This window comes from Colletotrichum chrysophilum (genome assembly GCF_026319265.1).
Source record: "Colletotrichum chrysophilum strain AFK26 chromosome Unknown scaffold_40, whole genome shotgun sequence".
Taxonomy (NCBI): domain Eukaryota; kingdom Fungi; phylum Ascomycota; class Sordariomycetes; order Glomerellales; family Glomerellaceae; genus Colletotrichum; species Colletotrichum chrysophilum.
The window spans coordinates 153172-173579 of NW_026517327.1; the positions used below are offsets into that span (position 1 = coordinate 153172).

Sequence of the window (20408 nt, forward strand, 5' to 3'; positions counted from 1 at the left end):
TCTAACGCCTCCTCATAGAGAACGAGTCTCCTGCGTGGTACACCTCCTGTATGAATCGATCTGCATCGCTAATCATCCTGATGCTCTGGTCCACGCTTGGGGAGGTCGGATCTCCCATGACGGACTGCCAGCTCTGCAGAAGCTGCTTTAAATGATCACCAGCTCCAAGCACATCAGAGGGGATCATGTCTTTAAGTTGCGGGATGCGGCAGGCTGCAAGCAAAACTAGCATTGCACCGGCCATCCTACACGCGCGACACCTTATTAGCTGGATTTATCCGTATGAGGTATGAGTGCTTACGAGAGCGAGCAGATCCACGTATCTACCAGAACCGTCTGTCCAAACCCCCTGAGGTTGAGGATGTGCAACAAACAAGCATCCAGACAAGCCTTGCAATTATTCAAAGAGTCTTGATTGATGAGAAGTTCAGAATTCGCCTCACCACGGCCAGCCCTACCGCTCAGCATCCACATCAGATATGGCCGGTATATCACACTCCGGCAGGTGAGGTATCTCTGCCGTAAGAAACCGCCGTGTTCTGTCGGAGTGCTCTGATTGCCGATGTGATTGAAGCCCACCTCAAACTTGAAGGCGGCCGGGAGGACGTCGCGCCACTCATCGAGTTGGTGGTTCAGCTCGGCCACAACATAGGGGAAGCGGGTGTGGTCGAGGGCGGTGCCGGTGTCGCGTGCGTAGAGGAGCTGGTGGACGCGATTGAGGAGGCGGCGCATGGAGATGCAGGCGAGGAAGTACAATGAAGACTTCTCTTCGACTTTGCTGTCACGATGGGTGTTGTATTGGCCCGGCAGGGCCGTGGAAGATTCGATGCGGGCAATGCCTGATTGGGGCAGGCCATTGAGCTCCGCGAGGTAGTCGCTGGATTTCGTCAGTCAAATTTGGCAGAGGCAAGGCCGTAAGGATGGTTATTACCTCTCCAGAATGTAGCACGACCAGAAGATCCTGCGAATGCGTTCCTGGTCTTCTTCTGATTCTGATTCCGGAGGATAAGACAGCAGTAGGAGACACTTGGCGGAGGCTGCATTGATGTACTCCCATGCCTGTAGCGGCCGACGGAGAAAGGCAAAGTACATACTGTGAGACCAATCGGGTCAGTTCCTGCATGAGATTTTCGCCATAAACGGGATGGGCGCTTACGCTGTAAAGAAGAGACAATGGGTTGCAGTGCTGCCCACATTAGTGTGTACGACATGCAGCTTCTTCAGCACGCTGTCAAAGTACATGTCGCCCATAGCCCGTCTGGCGAGCCTCCGTTTCCGCTCCTCCTCGCTCAGCGTCGTCCCGGTGGTCAGGCCGGCAGTTACTTGACCCGCACAGCCGAGTGCCATCGTCAGGAGTGCCAGGCATACGAGGATGCTGTCTTCTTCAGGGATCCCATCTGAAATCAGCTTCCGCACTTGCGCGAGCTGACCGCAGGACATGGTCGGGTACCAGAAGTTGATGGTGAGCTCGAACGACTCGATGATGCCATCAATCTCCTCGGCGGTCACGTAAGGGTACATGACCGTTGAGCGTGTCTTGACCACGGGCCGCGACTGCTCGAGGTGGAAGATGGAGACGTAGTCATCCTTCATGCTCGGGAAGGCCTCGAAGTGCGGCCATTGGAGGATGGACTCGGTGGTGCTCGTGTGCATGGAGTCCAGCACGGCGTTCTCGTAGTTGTTCTGGTACAGCGGCTCGGAGATGGGGGTGCGCTGCGGGTGGTGGATCTCGTTCAGGGGCGAGCCGGAGAAGGACCCGCGCGAGGCCGAGCGGAGAGCCGGCGAGACCACGGCCGGGCGACTGTCGGTGAACGGCGGCGCGCCCTTGAAGACCCCATCGTGAGACGGATTCGGTGAAAAGTGGAACGAGGAGGCGGCGGGACTGACGATGGTGGCCTTCATCTCGTGGAGGAACTTCTCCACCCTCAGTACGCCCTCGAGGATGAGGTCGCTCTTCCCACGTCTGATGACATGCAGCACATTAATGGTCAGAGCTTGGTCTCCTTTGTCTCTTCTCTTTGCGCGAGTCCCCGGGTGGGCTTGATTCGCCCGCCGGGGATCACGGCGCCGACAGCCGGGCGGGACTTACGAGTTCGCCTCGGATCCATAGGTGCATTCCTGCTGCGATGCAGAGCACGAGGCGCATGGCGTGTTGCCGTTGCATCTGGGCGAGACATCGTTAATCTTCTCTTGTTTTCCTGCAGATGGCGCGGACCCGAGAGTCTGGGACGACCTGGGCCTGGTTGCTTGGCCTTGGCCGTGCCGCACGTACCTGATCTTCCTGGCGCGGCATGTATCGCACTGCGGGACGTGACGTCGGTCAGCTTCATGGTTCTTCGGAGAGATTGCCGCTCGGTGCCAGGGGAGGTGCCATTGCGGCTGCTGCTAGCAGGATGGATGGCATTCTCCACAAGTGGCAGATCATGGGGATGACAAAGTCGAGGATAAGCGCCGTTGTGCGCATGCCATTCCGAGTGGAATTGGAACATCGTGAAAAACCTGGCATTCTTGGTCTTTGGTGGTGGTCTACACCCGAGTCTGTGCTGCGCATTTTGTCTCTCCCCCGAACACGGCCCGTAGCGACAACGCTTGGTCATGAACACCACAAAAGACAATTACTGAACATCAGACGAGACGATTAAATACAACTTACGGCATGGCTCGTCCTCAACCTCTTCCTCGACGGCTCAGTAATCGACTCATTATCCATCGTCTCCATTGAATCAGTCGCAATCACGGGGTGGCAGGCATGGCGTAGCACCCAATTCGGCCGTTGGAGGTCCTTCGATCCGAAGCGGACCGAGTGCAGAAGGCACTGGAGTTTGCAAGTGGAAAAAAAAAAAAAAAGAATGGATGCACAAGGGGGGGCAAACGAAGAATCCTGGCAGAGGGGGGAGGAAATGCATTGGATACATATGCAAACCCACGTGTGGTGCGGGGGAGACACGCTGTGGAGAAGGGGGTGGGTGAGAGAATTGGAGAAATTGGACGGGCTTGGCCCAGGAGGGAAGCCTTGAGGGGAAGCTAATTACGCGCTGCCTCGCTCCGCCATTCCCCGACTGCTTTCACGCGGTGAAGGTGACATTGGACGATGCTGTCGCTGGGGAACTGTCCGGGGATGTAGCCGTTCGAGGAAAGGCGGGCTGGACGAATTGGAGAAAACGCATGTGATGGCACCGCTTGGCGAAATTGCCTGACGTTATAAAGTGATCAGATGTTCTCTTCTTCATCGGTTGTGACATGGAACTCGGTACGGGAGTTTTGCTGTTGTTGGTCATGATGGTGCCGTCCTAGAGTCTGGTCTCACTCTTGCAGGAGGGCCGTGCCGCTCCAATCACGAAGCCTAGGCGGGCAAGGTTACCCCAATTATCCAATTATCCACCAGCACACAAGAACTCGGCCGACATGTCAATCTCAGTTATTTCGTGAGAAAGATGATTTCAAGAAATGTCTGGACAACATAGAGCACTGGAAGTATTATTATTTATGTGTACGCTAGCTGCGATAAGAGGCATGTGAACCGGTATTGCGGATTGGCCCGGGCATCGGACCGGGCCCCGAGCCGGTATCGCCCCACAAGCATCGCCAAACCCGGGCCGAGGTGGGTCCTCAGACACCGGCCAACTTCTCGTCCACGTTCATGGTGTTCAACACGGTCTGTGCGGACCGCTTCTCCAAACTCTTCTTGACAGGGTTGGGAGCACTGAAAACCTCCTCCAATTCCTCCAGAGTACGGTCCTTGGTCTCGGGGAAGAAGAAGTACTGGCCGAACAGTTAGCGATGCAACGTGAGGGTGGCTGCAATAGAACGGGTACTTACAATGAACACGGCCTCGAACAAGTCCCAGACAATGAACACAATGTAAAAGTAGTACTTGATGTTGAGGAACGCGGGTCCACTGGCGTACTGGATGATGGTGCTTCCGACGGCACTGGCAAAGTTGCCGACGGCAGTGCCCTTGGCACGGGTGGCCGTGTTGAGGGTTTCGGCAATGTACATGCTCTGGAGCGGTGTCCAGCCGAAACTGAAAACGATTCCAAAGATGTAAATGAAGGCGATCGTGGTGTTGGCAGCTGCCTCGTTGCTGGCGTCCTCCGTGGCAAGCTTCGAGGTTCCAGTGATGATGGCGAAGCAGAACGAGCAGAAGATTATGGAGTAGATCAAGAGGGGCCGGCGACCGACGACATCCGTCATACGGGCTCCAGCAAGGGCAGCTCCAAAGCACAGAATGGGGTTGATGGCGTTCAATGCCAAAACCTTCTTCTCGTCGTCGATTCCGGCGTTCTCTAGCAGAGCGGTCATGTAGTAGGAGCTCAGCGAGTTGCCAGACACCTGTCCAAAAACAGCCATGCCCAAGACGCAAATGAGTCTGCGACGAGCCGAGTGGGTGTTCCAAAGCTCGCTGTAGTCCCACCACTTCTTGTCAGACGCGTCGGTCCGGATCTGCTGTGCCATTTCCTTGAGCTGGAGCTGCACGATAGGGTGATCCATGGAGCCCTCGCCGTGGTAGGTCGCAAGGATCTTGGCGGCTTGTTCATGCTTGTCGTTTGCCATTAGCCATCGAGGAGACTCGGGGATGAAGAAGACGCCGACGCAAATGATGCCAGAAGTCACCTGGATTTCTGTTAGGGGAACTGTGGGTGAGGGTTGAAGAATGGGCACCAACCATCTGAATCCAGATCGGGATACGCCAGCCACCGTCATGTTCGATGTATGAACATCCGTAAACGGTCCAAGAGGCGATGATCGAGCCGACATACCTGGTACCATCCAGTCAGTACGCAGCAATGAACGCGATCGCTCCCAAAACGTACCAAGTGCAGTTGTATACACCCGTAATGGTTCCTCTCCACGCTGGGTGGGCCATCTCGGATACATAGGTGGGAGCGGAGACGCAAACGAAGCTGACGCCGAATCCTAGCACGAAACGTCCGGCAAGGAATTGACCGGCGCTGGAAGCCATCAGTATGCTGCATATTGCAATGCGTCGGTGGGTACCTATTCTCACGACTTGGTGGGGGCCTGGATGCAGGTGCCGATAATGACAATCAAGCTGCCGATAAACATGCCCCATCTGCGTCCGAGATAATCGTTCGTGGGTCCGGTGAAGAAGACGGCGGCGACACTGCCGATATTGTACATGGCAAAAATGATGCCGGTGCTCTGATCGACCGTCTCCCTATCAATCACGTTAGGTAGTTTACGAAAGTCCTGGTGGGGACTACTGACTTGTTGAAGTAATTCATGTACGACTTCATGCCGTTGAGGCCTCCCATCTACTGTGTGTTAACCATTGAGGAACTTGGGCTATTTGCGATAGCACTCACGAGAGAGCCATCGTAGCCGTTGAGAGCACCGCCAAGGTAAGCTAGGTACAGGTAGTTAGGAAAGCGCATCCTTGAGATATTCGAAGCATGGCACGACGCACCGATGATCAGAATGCCGTAAAGACGGAACATGGACTTTGTCCAAGGCGAGTACTGGCCTTCCTGGGACTCGTGGGCGATCTGGACGGCGGCATCGACATGGACCTCTGGCGAAGTACCGGCCGGGCCGGGCCTCTCGGCGACGTGTTCGCCGGCCGCCATGTCGGACTTCTCGGCGGACATTGTGGATTGAGCTGCAAGATAATACCAAGTACCACTCTATGCGTAGGCAGACCAACACGGGCTCAAACCAAGTGGACCAAGTGGTCAGGAACAGTGGAGAGACGTGGAGAGATCGAGTCTTGGATGGGTTCCATCGATGGAGACGAAGGATGGAGAGGGCGATGACATGGCCCTCTTAAATGCTGCGACGACCAACCCCAGCCTGTTCAAGACACAAGCTCTCCCCGCATTCGGGCCATCAGATCATTCGAAGAAGGTCACAAAAAAAGAAGAAAACCTGGGGTGTCAAGAGTCACGGCCGACCATCAGCCCGACAACACGGGTGCGCTTGCAGTTGTCGGCCCACATTAGCCGGGGGTCTAGACGGAATTCGATCTGGGGTAAAAAGACAAAAGAACTTTCCGTCCGTTGGAACATCAGACTAGACGAACAGGGTCTGCAGAATGGGATGGACGGAGGGTTGGAGGGTAAGGCACAGGGGAAGGGAGTGAGATGGATGGTTGGGGGGGTCGGGGGTGTGAGTGTGTGTGTGTGTGGCAGATGCAGCGGTGTTAGCCCCCGAGGTCCAGTGGTCCTCTGCTGCGAAGGTGCGGGGCCGGCCCCGACTTCCCCGAACCCACCTAAGGAGTGCCCACCACCCCCGGTCCGGGGAAGCTATGCCCCTTGTGGCCTTGGACTCTACTGCATAGTAGGTTGGTGCGGACCTTCTCCGACGAGGGGTGGAGGGGTAACGCGAAGACCTCCACTGCATGCCTTGCGAAGAGGTATCTCTCTCGGGGTAGTTTCCCTCGTTTCACCGACCACCCACCCGCCTGGCCGCCTGACTCGGAGCTACCCCGAACAGAGCAGAGCAGTGAGGGGCAGCAACTTGCAAGAAGCACCCGTGGACCTCACACTCACTCTGCACCGGCCTGCAGTTGCCCCACGTTCACTCGTCATACCTTAAGGTACCTATGGCGGGATAATGCTGCTTCACGAGAGCAAACTTGCAGATTGGATGGATAGCAGTCCCTTTCCCCAGACACGTTACTTCGCGTGGAGCTTTGAGCGTGAATAAATAACCCTACGACCGTGGGCTGCCGGTCGACTTGTCTGCCCTCCCCCTCCTCCTCCTCCTCCTTCGTTTGTCTCCCTCTCTCTTCTTCGTCCTTGGCCGTCGTCTCCATCGTCGTCTTCATCGTCGTCTCCATTGTCGTCTTCGTCGTCGTCGTCGTCGTCGTCGTCCTTACTCTCTGACACGCCCTTGGCCGTTCAATCCGTCTACCAAGCCATCGTTACCCCTCCTCCGAAACCGCCACGATGGCCCCCCAAAGCTTACCCCTCCAAGCAAAGGAGGGCGTCCACGACTACGAAAACCCTGAGGTGTTCCGTCGCAATACCCTCCCTGCTCGCGCATACTTCATTCCTGAGACCTCCATACTCCTCAATGGCGTTTGGGACTTCCACTACGCTGGCACTCCTGGCGAGGCCCCGTTGCCCGACGACAAGGACGACAAGTGGGAAACCATCAACGTCCCCGGACACTGGCAGCTCCAAGGCCATGACTACCCGTGGTACACCAACACCCAGTTCCCTATCCCCGTCGACCCGCCCTACGTTCCCAGCGAGAACCCCACCGGCACATACAGACGCACCTTCCACGTCCCCTCCACATGGGACGAGAAGTCTCAATTGCGCTTGAGATTCGACGGTGTCGACAGCGCCTATCACATCTGGGTCAACGGCGTCCTCATTGGTTTCGCCCAGGGCTCGCGCAACGCTTCCGAGTTCGACGTCACGAGCATGCTCAACCGGGATGGCCCCAACGAGGTCTTTGTGAGAGTCTACCAATGGTCTGACGCCACCTACATCGAGGACCAGGACCAGTGGTGGCTTTCCGGTATGGAACCCTTACCCCTGCTCATGTCCTCTTTCTTTCCTCTAACCAATTGGCATAGGTATCTTCCGCGATGTCACCCTCTTGGCCGTGCCTGAGCCTTCCAGAATCGAAGACTTCTTCCTTCGCACCGACCTAGACGACAAGTACGAGAATGCCACCCTTCTCGCCACCGTTGACGTCAAGGCCGCCGAAAAGGGCACCGTCAAGCTCACTCTCAGCGAGCTGGGCAAGAACGGCGGCGCCGTGATTGTCACCAAGGAGGCTGAAGTCAACGCCAACGACTCCAAGGTCGAGCTCAGCATCCCCGTCACAAACCCCAAGAAGTGGACTGCTGAGACGCCCTACCTCTACAGCGCCGAGATCACCTTCGCCTCTCATACAGTCTTCCAGAACATTGGCTTCCGCAAGGTCGAGCTCAAGAACGGATTGATCTCTGTCAACGGTACCCCTATCCGCATCCGCGGTACCAACCGCCACGAGCACCACGCCCACTTCGGTCGCGCTGTTCCCCTCGACTACGCCAAGCGCGATCTTCTCCTAATGAAGACTCACAACATCAACTCCCTGCGATGCTCACACTACCCCCCTCACCCCAAGCTCTTCGAGCTTGCCGACGAGCTCGGTTTGTGGGTCATGGACGAGGCCGATCTCGAGTGCCACGGCTTCTACGACTGCATCGCTCGTCCGCAGGACGTTCAGGAGGAGGCCGACTACGAGGAGCGCAAGGCCGTCACCTTCCCCAAGGCTGGCAAGTACACCAGCGAGAACCCCGTCTGGCGCGAGGCCTATCTTGACCGTATGGTCCAGCTGGTTCAGCGTGATAAGAACCACACTAGCATCATCATGTGGTCTCTCGGTAACGAGGCATTCTACGGCGAGAACCATAAGGTCATGTACCACTACGCCAAGAAGTTTGACCCCGGCCGTCCGATTCACTACGAGGGAGATGTCAATGCCGAGACCGCCGACATGTTCTCTTACATGTACCCTCCCATTGACCGCTTGACGCGTCTCGTCACAACCGAGCAAGTCAAAGAAGACGGCAAGTTTGACAAGCCAGTCATTCTGTGCGAGTACGGACACGCCATGGGCAACGGCCCTGGTGGTCTGGACGACTACATTGAGGTTTTTGAGAAGTTCCCTCGTCTCCAGGGTGGCTACATCTGGGAATGGGCCAACCACGGTATCTGGAAGGAAGATCCCGACGGCAAGAAGTACTACGCATATGGCGGAGACTTTGGCGAGCGTCCTCACGACGGAACCTTCGTCATGGATGGTCTTCTTCACAGCACCCATGACCCTACCCCTGGTCTGATTGAGCTGAAGAAGGCTTACCAGCCTCTCTCCCTCTCTGTTGAAGAGAACAAGCTCGTCATCTGGAACAAGTACGACTACGTTGGCGTCGACCACCTCTCCGCCTCCTACAAGGTGGAGGAGTTGGGTGAGAAGTAAGTCAACTACTACCTACGCCTAACGCACCGAAGCCAGAGTACTAACGATTGGACCATAGCTCTGCTCTCCTCGCCGCTGGCAACCTCGAGGTTCCCACGATCGCCGCTGGCGAGACGGCCAAGGTCGATCTGCCGTCCTCCCTTTCGAGCATTAAATCTGACAAGGAGGTCTACATCACCATCACCTTCCGTCTGAAGGACTCTACCAACTGGGCGGAGCCCGCTCACGAGATTGCCTGGATTCAGCACAAGCTGTCCGGCGTCGCCCTCGTTCCCAAACTCGGTCACGATACGCTCAGCTCCAAGCTGCAGGTCAAGCAAGTTCGCTCAACAGCAACCATCTCCGGTTCCGACTTCACCTTCACATTTGACACAGCCCGCGGCTACCTTACCTCTTGGACTGCCGCCGGAGTGCCGCTCCTCGAGAAGGATGCGTCCACTAATGCCTCTATTTCTCCCAACTTCTGGAGAGCCCCTACCGACAATGACAAGCCCAATGATGTACCCTACTGGGTCCGCTATGGCGTCAACGCCTTCGACAGCACTCTGCGTTCTCTCAAGATCAACGAGTCTGCTGAGAAGGTGGAGATCATTGCAACCACCTACCTCAGCCCTCGCATCTTGGATTGGGGCTGGAATACTGTGACCACCTATACTATTGACGCTGCCGGTCGTCTTACCATTGCCGTCGACCTGAAGCCAAGAGGCATCAAGCCTACGCACATCCCCCGCGTTGGTCTCAACCTCCGCCTGCCCAAGGCTCTTAACAACGTCAAGTACCTCGCCCTTGGCCCCGGCGAGTCATACCCCGACAAGAAGTCCAGTCAGCGCCTCGGCGTATACCAGACGACCGTTCCGGAGCTGCACCAGCACTACGAGGTGCCTCAGGAGGGCGGCAACCATCTGGAGACCCGCTATGTAAAGCTCACCGAGGGCTACGGCCGCGGTATCCGCGCCACCCCGGCTGATGCTGCGCTTTGGTCTGAGGAGGAGTGGCGCCAGTTCAGTTTCCAGGTCAGCCACTACAAGACCGAGACTGTCCAAAACGCCGCGCACCCGTGCGATCTCTTTGAGGAGGACGCCACCCTCCTGCGTCTTGATGCCCGCGTTGCCGGTGTAGGCACCGCCGCTTGTGGTCCTAACGTTCGTGAAGATCTCAAGGTGCATGTAGGAGACTTCAAGTTCGCCTTCGTGTTGGAGCGCGTTGGATTCTGATGGGCCGATGATGACTGAAGCGAAACTTGGCTAGAAGGGCCGCCGAGCCCTATGAATGTTCATGGCTAGAACTAGTAATGGTACGAAACGTTATGATGATGCATCTCTGAGGTGAATGACCACGTGACGACGACGATGACAGAGACGAAACGTCTGTGGAAAGCTGCCTGGTCTTGATGCTTCGGAGAGAGACGACAAAGATGCCATCCACTTTTTTGCGTGAAGGACATGACTCGGCGTTCGGGATGTGCACAAACACTACTTGTGTTGCCCCGCACTGCATGATGGCAACACAAGGACATCTCGTCTCCGGGATTTCCGCAACTGGCCGGTTGGCCCAATGGCAAGGCGTCTGACTACGATCGATCGTGACATCAGGAGATTCTGGGTTCGACCCCCAGGCTGGTCAATTCCTTTTGTATTTTCACGTCATCTTCACTTTTGCGAGGCATGGAAGCAAGTTCCATGATACAAATGTGATCTAGGGTAGACTGAATTCTAAGGCCAGCCTAATGATAATGGGACGTCGACGTACACGTTTGACTCGAGCTTGCACAGACAGGCTTACGAACGCGAACGCGCACTGCTTCTCTGAATCGCCTGCGCATTTGCAATTATTTGAGCAGTGCGGGCTGCCGCATGTTCGTATGCCCAGTGTTCGACCAACCATACTGTGAATCCAGTGACAGCCGCCATTGTTTCCCACCTCTCCCCGAAAACGCCAATCAGCCCTGTTCCGAAGAAGGTAAATTTGAGCCCCGCATTTAACATAGCAACGATCTCGCCGCCGTCGGAGCTGTGACCGACTGGTCTGTTCCTTCGCTTGCCCCCCGCACTGGGATTGAGGTTTGTTATCCGAACAAGCTCGTGTGCGGGTTGGCGTCTCCACCAATCGCGTGCCCTGCGCTCCTTGACCTTCGTCGCTCTCCATTCGAATGTCTCCGTCACCCCATTGATGTTCATCTTGAACGGCAAGCACTGGATGTTGCCGTCTCGGTCTCGCCTGAAGCGGTTGAGACTGGTGACTTCTTGATAGTACTCTTGCAAATCCCCAGCAGGGGGGAGCTTGAACAACAAGGGGCCCCACTGACTTCCAGAAACCATCGCCATTGAAGGGCTGTGTGCGTGAGGTCCGTCATGGAGGTCAAAATAAAATCTGTCAGATCCTCCAAAGTTGCTGGTCCAATAGTGGTGGGTTGTGGGAACAAAGGTTCCATTATGGCAGTGCACACTGAACAGAGGCCTATCTGGTGAAAGGCCCAGGAGGTAGTGTCCCTGTACGCGTCGGCGTCGCCACCGGTGTACCCTTGGTCCTTCCACGGAATAGCCGCAGAATGACGGCGGGAACTTGGCCAATGTTCCTGTTGAGCTGTGGGAATGGGACCTGTGGGGATGGGCACCGCCATCAACGCCGACGGCTTGCTCTTGGTGCGTGTTGTCACTTGTAGCCATGGCGTGTGTTGGTGGTGGCAGGTGCAGATACTAGTAAGGAAGGCCTAGGGTAGAGGCGAAGATGAAATAAAATACCACAAACGGTGGAAGAGAGTCAAGGAGATTGCTTCATAGGACTGGAGAGGTCGGCTGTAGGTTTGATATTGTGATGTGCGATGGAGGGAGAAGAAGGGCGGGAGAAGTGCAGCACAAATCAGGGATTACGTGCCTTCCTTAAGGTACCTTACCCAGGCAGGCAGGGTAGGATAGAGCGACTTTCCAGGCGCAGATGGTGCGAGGCAGGTAGGAGGTAGGTCCGAGGAAAGCCTCATCGGGAGCAGGACCGCTCCTCCCAACTGCGCAGCTGAAGATACGGTATGGCAGGTGCGTAAGGTAGACTTGGGAAGGCCGCCGCATCGGATGCGCTGGAGTCGAGTGCATGGAGGAGCACGCACTGCAATCCATAGGTATCTTCCACGTCTGCTTGCCCAAACATTGCTGTCTACCTCAGGTATCTCAAGGCGCTTTGGTTTCATACACTGGGACTGGAAATCATCAGCTGCGCCTACCGCCCTTGGCTTTCTTGACGTCAATATCCCGCCAGAACAGCACCGAAATCCACGCAGCCGCAAGAATGGATGTTCCAGCAATGAATATGACCCGCTGTGTCTCTCCATACGCCCGGTCGATCGCCATCCTGGCCTCGCTTCCGTCCGCGTACGAGGACTGCACCTCCAGACTCCCGTAAATACTGTCGAGCTTCGTGAGCTCCGACGAGGGCAGGTGCGCCGCCAGCTTCTTCCGGAACAGCCCGGTCCATATCGCTGTTGCGATGGCAGAGCCCGCCCCCTTGCCGCACGCCACGATCGTCGTCTCCACCGCCAGCAGAGCCGGAGTGTGCGCGTGCGACACGGCCATGAGCGTCAGTTGCTCGATCGGGTACATGACGCCGTTGCCAAACGAGATAAGGATCTGGCACAAGATCATGACACCGACGGATGGATTGGGGATGTGCAGGCCCACCATGAGGCCTTCGCCGAGGATGTAAAGGGGGACTCCGAGGAGGAGAGCGTAGTATTTGATGCGGCCGTTGTACCGCAACGCCACCCCGAGAAGCAGATTCGAGACGGAGGCGCCAACCATCTCAATGTTGTTGATGTAGGTGGCATTCGTGACAGACTGGTGGAACTCGACGATGAGCATGGAGTAGATGTATGCTGCGACCACGCCGTCGGACGTATACAGCGTTCCGGCCAGCAAGTTGGTGAACACCACAGTCCGGTCCGTGAGGAGGTGCCATGGGAGAAATGTGACGGGGGCGAGATACTTCTCATACATCAGGAATCCCACAATCATCAGAACGCCGATGACGATGAAGGAGATGATCATCGGCGAACCCCAGCCTTGGGACTGGTACGAGTAGATGCTGATTGCCAGCAACAAGAAGCAAAGACCCGAAGCCAGAAGCAGCAGTCCGATGACATCGAACTCCTTGCAGTAGTGAATGAAGTTCTCCTGCCAAGTCTGCTTGTGGATTGGCCTCGAAATAAGCCCGGCGTCCCGCGCCTGCTTGTCGTACTTGAACATCAAGTACAGCAGAGGCAGGGAGCAAACCGGGATCAGAATCGCCCAGATGCCGAATCCCCACCTGAAGCCGATGGTGTCCAGGACACTCTCTGCTGCCGGACCGCACGCCCATATCGACAGGAGCGACGGGGTTGCGAGGACGCCCATGACGAAGGCCCGGTGGCGCATGGGGATGGCATCGGCGATGAGGATTGTGAAGCTGAACTGGATGCCAAAGAAGCCAATGTAGTAAAAGACCTGCGCTGCACAGTAGGTCTCGACGTTCTGGCAAGCGGCCATCATGACAGCGCTGACGGTCGTGAATAGCACCATCGAGGCCATGCACTGGGGCCTTCCCCAGAGGTCCAGGAGCTTCGCATACGGCAGCTTGATGATACCGCTAGTGACGTTGGCCACGACAGCCGTCGTTGCTGTAAGAGCATGCTGGCTGAAGTCGCTCGTGACATACGGGGTCAAGACTTTGAAAATCCCAGAGGAAAAGCCCAACGTGAAGTTGTAGAACCAGACGCTGGTGAGAGTTAGCCAAAGTGCTTATTCAAAAGAATTCTGGGGTTGAGAGATAAGGGTTACACTGTGATCAAGATAACTAGTTGGCGAGTGCTGAGAATCTGTTGAAGCGGTCCGATTTCCTCCTTCTCGGACTCCACCGCAGTGTCTTTCTCGGTGTCGTAGTCCTTTTGTTCGTCTTTGACGCTTGAGTCCTCGCTCGCCGAACCAACGGCGGTAGCTACCGACGGCTCCCGCTTTGTGGCGTTCTCCATCGTGGAGACCGCGCGGCCGCTATCGCAGGGGGCCGTCATGGTTGTCAAAGATTTGGCGAGCGCCCCTGCTTGAAGTGTGCTGACTCGGGGTTTGTGAGGGGGGAAACCGAGCAGGCGCGGCGTTTACAAGATCATGTCCAAAGAGGATTGTTCTTCAACCGGATACGAAAAAAATCCAAGTTTACGATAACTCAAAGAAAGAGATACGTCGCCTTGTAAGGCACAGCTTCGGCACTGGAAAGATTTTGACATGCCCCTGATTGCGGGGCTTTGACGCGTCGTACTGTTGCTTCCCGGATAGTGCTCCTTTTAATAGCGCCCAATCAACGACACCAGGTACCGCTGGTGGAGCGAGTCAGGGGCCTTTACAGCGGTTGAGCCACGCTGTAGTCGCGTTCTTTAGGGGAATGTCTTGCCGAGACGGGAGATTGCAATGTTGTAGTGAGACAGCTACAGCTCTAACCGATTGCGAGCTTGCGATGAAGACTCGGTCTTGAGTCTTTGAACGAGACGAGTGACTGGTGGCCTCGTTGGCAACGAAGCTTGACATTTGACAACTCAGTTGAGTGATTAAAGGGACAAAGCAGAAACTGTCGCTTGGCTTTTTCTGCCTACGTAGCAATGGAAAGTAATTTCCGCTGGTGAGACAACTCGCTGTAGGGACTTTCCGCTCCTGCCTGTTTTGGGGGCGCCGATGCCAGCGCCGGCCGAAAAGGTGTTGCCGGTCGGAAGTGTGGGGGGCCACTCCCGGGACATCCTCCGAGATTTGAGCCGCCACATCCGGGACACGGCAGCATTCAAGTAAAATCTGGTCGCAGCCAGTCAAATGTGTCCATGAGATCAAAGTTGAAGTCCAGCTGCGCAGACACGTCCCAGCTTGAGATGTCCACAGGCATGGCATTGCCGACGGCGCCGGTATCGTTCAGTGCGTGGTCGAGTACGTGCTGGATCACGACTTTGCAGTCGGCGCAGAGGTCTGCGTTCGGAGCGGAGGGCTTGACCCAGGACAGGAAACCGACCAGCAGACTGAGCTGTTGAATGATATTGGAGCGGGAGGGTTTGGGGTTTTGAGGGTCACCGGTGGGTGTAGGCCGGAGAAGCTCCAGGCATAAAACACCTCCGCCCGGAGCGGCATACGCCATCACCTGCGATCAAGGTCAGAATCATCAAGAGAGGGTTCGTAAACCGTACAGAGAAGATTGAGCTCACCAGCCACATGAAATCCCAATGCAACGGGGTAAACCGATCCATGTTGGTCCAGAACATGACGGCAGTCGATACCATCTCGAAGCTCACTCGTAACAGGTCGTCGTTGTTCGTATGGCCCCCACGAAAGAGCAATTGTTCGACGAAAAACAGATTTTGCAGGTGCTCCAGGTGCACAACCATCAGTGTATAGAGCGTACCGTCATTCAGTGTCGAATTCTTCACCTCCGCGGTGTTCAAACGCATCGCTGACGGCAGCTGAGCATAAGCCTGCAGCTGTCGCTCTTTTATACCCCTGAAAACCAGTCAGCATCATACTCTGAAGACCCACGAGATAATACGTACATGAGAGTTTGTAGCGCTGGAACTACCACGGGTCTGACTGCCAGAGCAATCTCAAATATGTCATCGCGGATCATGGAGAAGCACACTCGGGCTCGCAGGTTACCTACAGGCGGAAGGGCGCCGTCTCTATTCCACCCGTAGCTGTCTAGGCCCTCTGCTGCCGCTTTTCGGGTATCCTCGTCTGCCAACAAGTCCTCGTCCCGTAGAGCAAGTGGCAAGGGTGTCGAAGTAAACTTGCCGCACAGAAGAGGAGGACGACCCGTGAAAGTAGATCCTGCTTTGTCGCTGTGGAAGACGTGGCCAAACAATCTTCGCCGTAGTTCAGACGCGAGGGTCGGCACGTATGGCTGGTTTGGCGCGCTGTCGTCGATGTGAAGCCCAAGAGATGTCAGGAGAGTCACGCACTCTCCGTGGGATTGCCAGCACGAAAGACCTGCGATCGTAGATCAGCCATGAAACTTGTCAAGAATTGGTGCCCAAGCGATGGTGTTCCCTGGACTTTTCGACAGCAAGAACAATGGTTGCGTTAAAAGCTTACTTGCATCTCCATCAGCGACAGAGTCAACGATTCCTCGCTTGTAATGAAGGTAGACCGACAACGTATTTCCTGCCTTCGAGGTCGTGGCTCTGGCGAGCAGAACGCAATCGTTGAGACATTTCCGCAGGACTGCTGCAGACTTCACTGTCTTTGGTGTATTCTTGACTCCCCGCGAACCGAGAAACCAGTACGCGAAAAGCAAGCCCAGAGTTTCCCAGCGGGTATTTTCTCCTGAAAATTGTTCAATGTAGCGGTTGCCGTCTGGCTCATTTTCCACAAATACCTTTGATGTGTTCATGCAAATGATCTCTGCCAAGTCTGATAGCTTACCTACGTTGTGATCCATCGTCTCAAAGAGCCTGCCATAGTGGTGATAAAAGCGGTCGAGGGCACGTGGCGCAATGAGCTGGAAAGCGATGTCACACTCGTTGAAGTGGGAGCCGAATAGAACTTGCGCATCCTCTCTTCGAGGAATACGTTGGAGAACAGAAATGCATGTCTTTAAAACTGCATCTGACACCCGTTTGTGTTCTGGTTCTGTGTTGGGTGTGTTGATACCGCTTCTGCGTGCCCTGCTTGTAAGTTGGGGTTGGAAAGGCGACAGAGCGTCCCGCGTTTCTTCGTATATGCCGAGGTAGGAAGTGAATCCAAGGAACCCAGGGGATTGCGCATCGACTGGGCTATCTGAACGAGGACTTTCACGTTCCTTCTCAGAACGATCGCGAGTCCCGGTGATTGAGCGACGGCGGGTTCGGGCTTCGGGGCTGGCTGAAGTAGGCGACGCACTTCTCGTTCTTCGCCCAACATGCTGCCGAGTCGTCGATGCAGGCGGCTCGGAATCCTCTGTCTCATAGTCACACGGCTCTCCCGGCCTTCTCCGTCTTCGACAGCTTCTGCAGACCGGGCGAGCGCGGTCGCAGGCAACCTTGCGCCGATGACATGGGCCGCAGGCGTGCGGCCGTCCATTTCTTCGGCGAGTATTCGGCGAACTGGGCGTGACCATAGGCATGTCGACTTTCGGCGATTCGATTTGGGCAAGAAAAGAGAAAGGCAAGACCTGCTACAAGATTAGAAGAAAAGACGGTTTGCTTCTTGACCTCGGTGCCGAGAACGTGGTGCGTTTGTGAGCGGGAAGAAATTTCGGGGTCGGCCTCGGCTGAACTGACTAAGGCCCACTAGTTCGGTGCCGAACTTTGGCTTTGCCGTGCCGAGAATCAGCGATGACATGCACACCTAGCTGACAGTCCTGATGAACAGGCTTGGGCGAGAGATTCTGCTTTTATTCATTTGTCAGAGTATCAAGTGAGTTGGGTGGCGAACCTTCCATGATCATGAAGCCGACGAACATATCCCACGCTCCCATCCCGTGATGCCGCCAAATACCGAAAAATACACGATGCCGAAGTGCAAGCAACCGGCAACCTATGCAACAATTTTGCTTCGCAAACCGCTCAAACGCCCTTATATGTCCCTGTACTGACGCACAAACTCATGCAATTCCACGAGAGACTCGTGGCCAACTTTTTGCATGTACGCCGAACTCCGATCCCCAGAGATGGCGACTTTGATGATCTGCTTCGCTGCCCAGCAGAGCTCAGTGTTGTATCTGACCATCCCACTCTTTTCGAATACAGTGGGATCCATGCGGCTTTGTATGGTCTCCCACATTGCCTCCCAACGTGAGATGGCGCGAGAGAGATTCCGAGTGCTGGGGCCCAGGACGCCCATCAAGTTTGCAGTGAGCACCATACCATTGATACCTGCGAATTGTCAGCTTCAAATTACCACATACGGCCGGGCTGACATACCAAATATGAGAATTTGTAGGTCCGTCGCATTAATGTCTTGAAAGGGGAAGCTCCCCATACCGTTCCAAGTGTCGCTCATCAACGCATCCATGCAGTGCTTAAGTGATACTATCCTCCTCGCAGGATTGAACCCCTTGGTATTGGCAGTTTCATAATACTCCTCTGCATTGCTGGCATCCCATAGTTCCAGCGGACAGGGGAGATCGCACGTTATCTCTGAGGTGGAGATCATGGACGGCACGTTGAACATGCCGGTTTGTTGCCAGTCTGCCAAAGCCATCCAAGTTGCCAGCCTGCAATCGTTAGATCAACCACGATGTCGGAGAGAGCATGACCTACCTAATGCGAGACTCGTTCCGCACAAATTCATCGTACTGAAATAGCGGCGCATGCCTCGTCTGAGCCAGCCCAAGACAACGCACAGCCTGGACCAACATCGGAAGCCTTTGCGTACGGTTCTTTCGCCGCGTTGCCATATCGTTTCGGAAGAATTGCACACTATGAATCATGACCGCTGCTTGAAGGCTCGCCTCCAGCTCAGGGGTCCACTCAGGCGTCACGCCGTTCGGGATCATCCTATGGAGCCTTCTGAAGATGTACTCCTCAATGAGACTCAGGTAGGCCCGTGCAGCTAGAGCGTCATCGCTGGGCGGTGATCTCAAGGCGCCAGAGACAGCAACAGCGATTAGGAGCTCTTTCGTCGTCCGGTCCGTGCCAAAGTCTGGCCGGTGCAGGATGGGAAAGTCGATATGGCTTACGCGGAAGTACGTGGCAGCAAACATGCAGAGATTCTCCGCCGAGAAGACGGAAGTCGCAGCAACGCGGTCAAAGGCTCCGTCATACCACGGGTCGCAGATCTTCAATGCATGGTGGAGCTCTTCAAGTTCAGAGACGATCATGGCTGCCCGCGACTCGAATATTGCCGGGTCGTACGATGAAGTTGGTGTATGTATTAGCGACGCTGTCAGTCCGGACGTTTCCGCGAGCCCGGACATGGCATAAAGGTAGTCAATTGACTCGGGGACGAAACCAGTTGCGAAAGGGTACGGTAGGAAGGCGGCAAAGTCCTGGTCGATAGACAAGCTCGGAGGGAACGGGGCAGGCACCACCGGTCTCATACTCGAATCAAGCCCGTCGCCTTCAGTCCTGGCGGCTGCTTCACTAGCGAGGAATTCGAGAATGTTTTCCGAGTTTGGGTTTGTGAGGCCGAGGAGGAAGGCGACTGTGATCTTTGTGCGGTCCTTGTCGTTGTTGTTGGTGGGAGTACCGACGGCTGTTGACGAAGCCGAGGAATCCGTCGCAACGGACGGCGCGTCTTCGAGCCTGTGGTAGGTACATGCTAGCTTGCGAGAGACGCAGCGCTCGCATGGATCGGATGTGTCGCATGATTGTTTGCTGTGGAAGCAAGCATCGCACGCCCGGGGCTTTTGGCCGCGCTTGAGAATGGGAATGGCTTCATGGTCTTTTTTGTTCGGGCAGTGAATAGTATGCTTGCGGCAGACGTCGCTGTGCTGGTTTAGAAAAATGGTTCTAAAAGAAGAGGGCCAAACATACCGTCTAGCAAACGACTTTTCGCAGTAAGGGCACTTATAGCTTGCGCCTTCGATATCTAGAGAGGTGTGAGCGTCAAGAACACCGAGATAGCATGTGAAGATGATGGCAGATGAGATGAACGGTTCACACTCGACTTCAGCTGGCAAGTCGATGACTGAACCTAAGCTACAAGGGATGAATGATCTCCACAAAATTATGAAGGCAGCCAAACCACATCAGGATAGCAAAAAAAAAAGGTCCCGTTCAGGGGGGCTCGCGAATGGCTTCATGGTCTCGAGAACAAAAGTCCCCCAATTGAGACAGATATATTACCCGTCACGCCCGGAACAAGCCGACGGAAGAGATCACAGATCGCAAGACTTACGTGTGGATTCGTGCCGTCGCAAATGAGCGCTCCGCTGATACTGCTTACCGCAGGTCGCGCAGGTGTACCCGCGGCCGCCGGTGCCAACGACAGACTCCGGCATCTCGGGTCGCAGCAGGCTCCCGAGGCCCAACGCTGATAGACTGGGAGATCAATCGAAATCGGGCATAGAACCGAGACAGATCACCCGGTGCTTGTTGGTGGGTTTGGACGGAAAGGGCGTGAAGGAATCGTCAACGGGGATGGTGAAAGGAGGTGGGTTTTATCCGAGCTAGTCGGAATCTCGCGGACTGGGCGGACTGCAATTGTCCTTGACGGAGTGAAACCCTGGACCTGGGCCCGGACAAATCCCACTGCCGGGGTCGTTGGCTGCGACGCCGGTGGGTTTTCACCTTAAATCCAGCGCGATCCACTCCTGACGGGTGGCTGGGCTAAGCCTGATTCGGATGTCTGGGCATGCCGTGTAAGTTGAGATCATGGGGGCATGAACGGCCATCGGGGACATTAGGAGTGCGGATGAGGTCCTTGAATATTCCGAGAGAGATATTCTCCCTATTTCGGTCTTTCTCTAGATTTTTAACGGGTTCTTCTGTTGAACATTGATGCTTTTGCGGCGTCAATCTGATTGTTGGATGTCAGTGCTTGTGTTTACTTCGTCTT

General features: G+C 55.5%; 7 protein-coding genes and 1 non-coding gene across 8 annotated transcripts; 2 read left to right on the forward strand and 6 right to left on the reverse strand.

Moving 5' to 3' along the window:
• Positions 1–297: 297 nt before the first annotated feature.
• COL26b_005772 (uncharacterized protein) lies at positions 298–2658 on the reverse strand (the record flags this gene model as incomplete). Its single annotated transcript, XM_053178608.1, has 5 exons — positions 298–336; positions 580–877; positions 932–1093; positions 1157–1963; positions 2654–2658. 5 exons carry the CDS (start codon positions 2656–2658, stop codon positions 298–300), a joined length of 1311 nt encoding a protein of 436 aa, XP_053037428.1.
• A 951-nt stretch (positions 2659–3609) lies between these two features.
• COL26b_005773 (uncharacterized protein) lies at positions 3610–4867 on the reverse strand (the record flags this gene model as incomplete). The annotated part of the gene is made up of 4 exons (XM_053178609.1): positions 3610–3762; positions 3820–4614; positions 4667–4760; positions 4815–4867. 4 exons carry the CDS (start codon positions 4865–4867, stop codon positions 3610–3612), a joined length of 1095 nt encoding a protein of 364 aa, XP_053037429.1.
• A 137-nt stretch (positions 4868–5004) lies between these two features.
• On the reverse strand, positions 5005–5609 carry COL26b_005774 (uncharacterized protein; the record flags this gene model as incomplete). Its single annotated transcript, XM_053178610.1, has 4 exons — positions 5005–5179; positions 5230–5276; positions 5328–5368; positions 5429–5609. 4 exons carry the CDS (start codon positions 5607–5609, stop codon positions 5005–5007), a joined length of 444 nt encoding a protein of 147 aa, XP_053037430.1.
• Positions 5610–6908: 1299 nt separating this feature from the next.
• COL26b_005775 (uncharacterized protein) lies at positions 6909–10154 on the forward strand (the record flags this gene model as incomplete). The annotated part of the gene is made up of 3 exons (XM_053178611.1): positions 6909–7488; positions 7547–8936; positions 8999–10154. The coding sequence occupies 3 exons, from the start codon at positions 6909–6911 to the stop codon at positions 10152–10154; spliced, it is 3126 nt and encodes a 1041-aa protein (XP_053037431.1).
• Positions 10155–10480: 326 nt separating this feature from the next.
• COL26b_005776 lies at positions 10481–10563 on the forward strand. The gene has a single exon. It is a non-coding gene; the product is annotated as a tRNA-Arg (tRNA).
• Positions 10564–12140: 1577 nt separating this feature from the next.
• COL26b_005777 (uncharacterized protein) lies at positions 12141–13972 on the reverse strand (the record flags this gene model as incomplete). The annotated part of the gene is made up of 2 exons (XM_053178612.1): positions 12141–13680; positions 13743–13972. 2 exons carry the CDS (start codon positions 13970–13972, stop codon positions 12141–12143), a joined length of 1770 nt encoding a protein of 589 aa, XP_053037432.1.
• Positions 13973–14730: 758 nt separating this feature from the next.
• On the reverse strand, positions 14731–16320 carry COL26b_005778 (uncharacterized protein; the record flags this gene model as incomplete). Its single annotated transcript, XM_053178613.1, has 4 exons — positions 14731–15078; positions 15143–15434; positions 15485–15917; positions 16023–16320. 4 exons carry the CDS (start codon positions 16318–16320, stop codon positions 14731–14733), a joined length of 1371 nt encoding a protein of 456 aa, XP_053037433.1.
• A 1163-nt stretch (positions 16321–17483) lies between these two features.
• COL26b_005779 (uncharacterized protein) lies at positions 17484–19216 on the reverse strand (the record flags this gene model as incomplete). Its single annotated transcript, XM_053178614.1, is given in 4 exon segments — positions 17484–17782; positions 17891–18123; positions 18170–19153; positions 19167–19216. 4 exon segments carry the CDS (start codon positions 19214–19216, stop codon positions 17484–17486), a joined length of 1566 nt encoding a protein of 521 aa, XP_053037434.1.
• Between the last annotated feature and the right edge of the window lie 1192 nt (positions 19217–20408).